This window comes from Neolamprologus brichardi, chromosome 11 (genome assembly GCF_056152115.1).
Source record: "Neolamprologus brichardi isolate AB-2024 chromosome 11, ASM5615211v1, whole genome shotgun sequence".
In the NCBI taxonomy this organism is placed as follows: domain Eukaryota; kingdom Metazoa; phylum Chordata; class Actinopteri; order Cichliformes; family Cichlidae; genus Neolamprologus; species Neolamprologus brichardi.
In genome coordinates this window covers 22,095,410-22,101,409 of record NC_142114.1, presented here as the reverse complement: position 1 = coordinate 22,101,409, position 6,000 = coordinate 22,095,410, and the positions used below count along the sequence as shown (strand labels likewise).

Below are 6,000 nucleotides of genomic sequence, written 5' to 3'. Positions count from 1 at the left end.
GTTGTGTGTCAACTCCATCAGGGTATCCTTTAAGCACAGAAAGACTGGGATTGAAACTCAAACAGAAGCAACCGTTGCGATGCAGCAGGAAATTACATGTTGCTAAATCTGACAGGTGTGTTTGGAAAATCACTAGAAAAGTGCTGAGTCATTATTTGTAACTTGCATAGCCACTCCCACAGAGAGAGTTTTGTTTTTTTTTTACAACTACATTTCTCACAATAGCAAGCATGCACTCTAGATATGTGTCCTTGAATGGCATATTGAGACCTCTGTGGGCTGCAGCTGGCAGCTGAAATTGACCACTGACCCCTCACTATGCAGCTATCACATTACTAATTATGTATTATAAATATCACTGCTCAACATGCTTCAATTGAGAATTAAAATTGCATCCCCAGACTTTATTTGGCTTAAGGCAAAGGCACAAAACACTATGGTTTTATTTGAAGCATCCCTAATGAACAATGCTTTCTGAACTCTTGTTTGTAGTTAACCCTGATCTTTGGCCTCCCAGCTGCACCCACATGCCAACAATATCAGGCTCCACACAGCTCATTCAAGAGTAGGCGTGCAGAGGAGAAACGCTGTAGAGATCCCACACCTTAAACCTCCTTTCCTATAGGTGTCACTATACGCGGACGCCCCACCCCCTACCCCACTTCACTCTACTCTTTATCCCACCCACTAAAGCTCCGCGAAAGGGTGTGCTTTTTGAAGGCTGTATGAGGCTATAATACAGCTGCAGACAAGTCAAGTCGCCACTTGGTTTGACACCACGGGGAAAAAAAAGCCTCCGAGGCAGAGGGGGAGCATACGCACAAGTACCCCCACCCCTCGCATCCTCCGTCTGAGCTCAGCACAGGGTCTAGTCTCTCCGGACATACCGTGGAGATGCGGAACACACGAAGGTTAATATAAAAAAGTTGGTGTAGTCGGGGCACACGGTGAACACATAATGTGGCAGCTGTCGTGTAGCTTCTATTCAAGGTCAGTATCTGAGCACGGCCGCCTCACGGACGACTGTCTTAGGTAGGAGGGGGAGAGAGGAGACGCTGAAGGGATGCCGCTGTGCCTCGTTTACCTCCAGCATCAACGATGACATCTTCTACCGAAGAAGACGTTGATCGTCAATGACAAGGAAACGGACAAACTTGTGAAACGCTGCTACGAAGAGCAACTGGGGTCACTGGGCTGTTGTAAAAGGAAAAAAAGACACTCTTTCAGCATCTTGGCATTTCCTGCTTTCTTTCCACAACGTTATGTGCTGGAAGCGGCTGTTTACCTGGCTACAACAAGCGAAGAAGTCTAGCTAGCTAACGTTAACTGACATAATGAGGGGTCTGTTTCTGTTTCGCATTGCTTCAGTGTCAGTTTGACGAACTGACTGTCAGAATCTTCTACGGTTGACGAGTTTTAACTAACGCGACACTACGAAGTGATAACTGGCACAACTTCCTTAAACTTGCCCGGTTTTTCAAGCCGACTTGTTAAAAAAACCCAAACAAACTCGGATTCATTTTCATTCAAGGTCGCCTTTGTTTTTCAGCAGTAATGCCTTCCGGGACTGTGTCACACGGGGCTTCGGGCCGGCTTCGTGGACTGTTCTTGGTGATGGTTTTAGTGTTTCTGGAGGGCTCCGTGTTTACCGTCGCTGTTGCCAGCTCCGACCAGCATTCTCCTACCACGGCACACTCGGGCGGCCACAAAGCGACTGACCATGGCAGTCACAACAACACTGGAAAGGCTTTCCCTGTGCTAGACTTGAACTACGAAAACGTACGGGTCCCGTTTGAAATCTCATTATGGGTCCTCCTTGCCTCTTTGATGAAATTAGGTGAGTGTGATGTTATGTGAAAGCTCCACGTGACCTGTCAGTATGAGTGCAGCCGTTTCTGGAAATACCTGATTTAGTGTTACCTTATTTATCCAAATTCTATAAGTCTCTCCTACATCAGGTAACAGCCAGTTTTTCAGGTGAATAATTACATTATAAAAAACATGCAGAATTACAGTTCATAGACGGCACATTTGAATCAAAAGAGTTGAGTTAAAGTGCAGTTTTCCTGGTGATCAGATAGTAGATCGCACAGATAAATCACATGGAATGGAAGTTGTCAAGCAAACCAACCATAATCTTTTTTTTCTTTTAAAACAAAAAACAACCATAATCTTAAAGCATCATGTTTGACCCCTAGGCCATCCTACTTGTGTTGTGCATTAATGATTACTCTGGTATGCAGACTTTACTAGTTTGCTCAAAATAGCTCAGCTCAGTCTGTGAGAGGGCAAATCAATATTGCTGTTCAGGAAGGTTACTCATCAGATATGCCACTGTCATGTGGTGAAGATGTTTAAGAGATATATTCACTCCCTGCTACAATGATGACTAAGCAACCTGATACAGCAGTCTGGATATTTAGTCTTCAGCACAGTGGCACAGCGCTACCTCTACCTTGCAGTATTGTCCTGAGCGATGTTTCAGAAGCAGCTTGATTTTTCCCCCTTACTGTTTGTGTTCTCCTTTATACTGTCTTTACCATCAATTTCTCCTGGCTTTCTGCTTTCTACAGAACACTGCATTGTCCTGAGCCATCTCTTTTTTCTTTTTCTTTTTTTAAATTATGAGAGCCAGCAGCTTGTCACTTGCCTGTGACATCAGGGGCCTGACTGAGCAGCAGCCTGTAGCCAGGGAGGATACTGCCTCACTGTCTGGGCAAGAAGCCCAGTATCTCAGGGGAGAGGACAGGAAGAGGGTCCACCTGGTTTGGGTAGCTTACTTGTTAGGATGCAGCTCAAGGACACAGAGTAAAAATGATAGATGAGCATTAGCAGAAAGTGTGAGCAGAAGGAATGAGGAAAGTACAGAAAGTCGAAGAAAGGCAAATTAAAAAAATTAGACTAGATGAATGTGTAGGCTGACAGCAGCAGTGGACAGTGGTGACCTTAACCCTCCGATTATCCCTTGACTACTTAAAATGGGCTCTGAACAAAAGATCAAAGTGATAAAAAGTGGCTGCTACCCTGCTCTGCCTCAGCCGTGTCTCTGATTCATGTTCACTGAATTTATATCTTACAAGCTAAAAAGCACATTCACAGACCATTTGTCTCTGAAGCAACCTTGACTGTGCATGGTGCCTTTTCTCTGCCTTTTTTCAACTGAGTACTTTAGATAAATTGATTATAGCCACCCCCAAATCTTCTCACATGAATCAGAACCAGGGGATGCAATTTAACCGACAAGCTGCCATTACCGTAAACACTGGTTAAGAGTCAAAGCCTTTATATTCACAAGGTATCTATTTTTGTCTCTGTAATCAGGCCATAAACACTGTACCACAAATATCATATCTTACCCCTTATTGTGACCCCAAAGCTAAGTCCACTTGAAGTGCACTATATATATGTATATAGTTCTCATAAAAACATGTTGTCTTTGTGTTAAGAGCAAGGCTGTGTTTGCAAGCATCCATTTTTTAAAAATTATGTTTTCTTTAATCGGGATGAAAAATATGCTTTCGCTGAATTTCTTTCCACATTTAGCACGAGTGTAATTTGTTACTTAGTAGAAATTAGATTGCAACCTGAACCTTATTTATTTCTTGTAGGGAAGAAAAAAAAAAGAATAGATCCTAACATGAAATGGCCATTGCCTTTTTTTTTAAGTTGTAAGCAGATTTGTGATTGTGTGATATAGGCTTTGTAGTGATAGATAAAATAGTAAAACAATACCAACACAGATTTCCTATCCTCTCTCATAAAAAAAAACAAACAAACAAAAAAAAACAAGCCCCCATGGCTGCAAAACATTGCAGTTCTTCTAGCAGAACTGCAATGTTTATAACTGCAATAATAACTCTAAAAAGAACAGTTTTGGCCTATATGGATAGTTCCCTCTCCTTTAAGTTGTCTATTTGCATAGTGGAAAAAGGGGTGTGACCGCTTTGACTGACAGTTTTCTTGACAAAGGAAACTGTAGCCGATTGGTGTTTGGGAGGCCTCACCTCATCTAATTTTAGTCTGTGAACCAGGCCTTTCCTCAGTTTTTGTGTTCTTTGTTCATTTTAGAGCATTTATGGATTTATTAGACAAATAGCTGTTGGGGTTACAGGGCAGGAAGTTTGTTTTCCCTCAGCCAGAGTTAAATACTAGTATATTATTAGCCTGTCCTAGTAAATTAGCAGATACTTGTGTCTGTGCATTGTAACATTACAGTTTCTGGAGGCAGCTTGTTAGCCAACGTTAGCTTATAAGTTAACACTCCACCCTCTCTCCAAATATGGTAAGTTCCGGTTTCAAAACACTAGCATTGCAGTGGCCAAAATGCTAACAGTGAGACGGCAGAATTCAGAGTCCAAAACTAAAGAGCAATGTAATAAAGGTGTTTTTTTTTTTTTTTGGGGCTATACAAACTATGGTTATGAATCACTGTGGCTTAAATGTGTGCCAGACTTTGCCATAATATGGAAACCATTATAACTTTAAGTGAATGAAGGTATGCATTTCCATTGCTCAGAAAATGCCACATTGAGTGGGCATGTATGTAAGTGCACGGTTTTGTTGATGTTAACTAAAAAAATATGGCCTTGTTAAACAATGAGAAGAAGAACATAATCAGTGCCAAAACTCAACCCAGAATTGCAGCTCCAGCAGTTAATAAAATTGCTGATGGTGTTACATGTCTTTTGTGGTACCTTTTCGCACTTTTAACTGTTTTCATGTCTGTGGTGACGTCTTTGTTTCCTTCCCGTTTTTAAACTTGAGGGATTGCAAGCTTGTGGTTTGATTTGTTCCCTTTTGCGACTTGTAATCACTAGAAACTGTGTCTTGAGTCAAGATTCTGAGGCTGTTAGGCTAATTTGTTTGCTTAGTAAATGATCCCCCAGGTGACGCTCACAATATATTTTTTTTCTCTCATTGTAGGTTTTGTTTTTTTGGTTTTTTTGGGGGGGGGTTTTCAGCTACTATATATTGTTGAAGCAGCCTGCCAGAGTCAACCAAGGCCTGCCTTATGAGTAATTCAAGTTGTAAAGAGTGTGCGGCCTAAGACGTGATTCTTGATTTTTGCAGTAGAACTAAACAAGTTAGATATGGGCCTTAGGTTGTGTGGGAAATATTCCCAGTACAGAATTTGAAACCAAACCCTTGGCAAAGAATGACTCACTCTGTCACAAAGTCTACTCCACATACCTGTATGGTGTTATTTATTAAAACCAAGCCCAGATTGTTTAACAAAGAAAAGTACTGAACTGCCACACTTACAGATAAATATCTTTGCTTAAAAATGCTTACAGTAAATACCAAGTGTGTTCATGCAAAAGGCTTTTAAAGCAATTGGACATATTGACCAACTGGTTTAATGATTTATAATCAGATATAATCAGCTATATCTCAGTTTAATGTAGAAAATTGCCTCATGGGTAGATAAATGCAATAAACAGCCATAGAAAGAAAGTTGCTTTACTAATATTATAAAGTAAGTCATGGCAAATCAGGCAACCACATCGAATTTTCATCCTTTTCTTTTTCACTGCTTTCAGTGTTTAAAACCTCAATCTATTCGCTTAAAAACCTGTGTTCAACTGACACTAGTTATGCTCACTGAATTGTACTCCACTCAGTTGTTATAGTAGAAGACAAAACTCAGAATCATATCCTTGCAAGGAAACCCCTGCGGCTGTTTTGTAAAGATATGACGTCAGGGATCATACTAAATTATACCACCACAAGGCCGTAATAAATAATTCAAAAACAATGCTGTGTTCCACAAGCAACTTGACCCCAATGGTCTGCGCTGAACAATAACTCACAACAACTTTTATACAACACCTAACTGGGACTGCATCTCACTAAAATACATGCAAATCTTGGCCTCACTGTGAACTCCAATGTTATGGTGTTGGAAAGCTGCCTGCCGTATCACAATTACTACAAAGGAGACCAGATGAACGTCACTATTTTAAAAAAAGAAACTCTTTAAATATGTTTGCTATCTTTTGT

At 40.9% G+C, this 6,000-nt stretch overlaps 1 protein-coding gene across 2 annotated transcripts in view; it reads left to right on the top strand.

Moving 5' to 3' along the window:
• Positions 1-679: 679 nt before the first annotated feature.
• The window catches only part of slc9a1a (solute carrier family 9 member A1a), a 31,166-nt gene continuing 25,845 nt past the window's right edge, over positions 680-6,000 (top strand). The window contains exon 1 of one of the 2 annotated variants that reach the window (XM_006791710.3): positions 680-1,837. In XM_006791710.3, coding sequence (XP_006791773.1) covers positions 1,555-1,837 — 283 coding nt within the window. In that variant the 5' untranslated portion in view covers positions 680-1,554. The remainder of the gene's footprint in view (positions 1,838-6,000) is intronic. The other variant, XM_006791711.3, reaches the window with a different exon arrangement.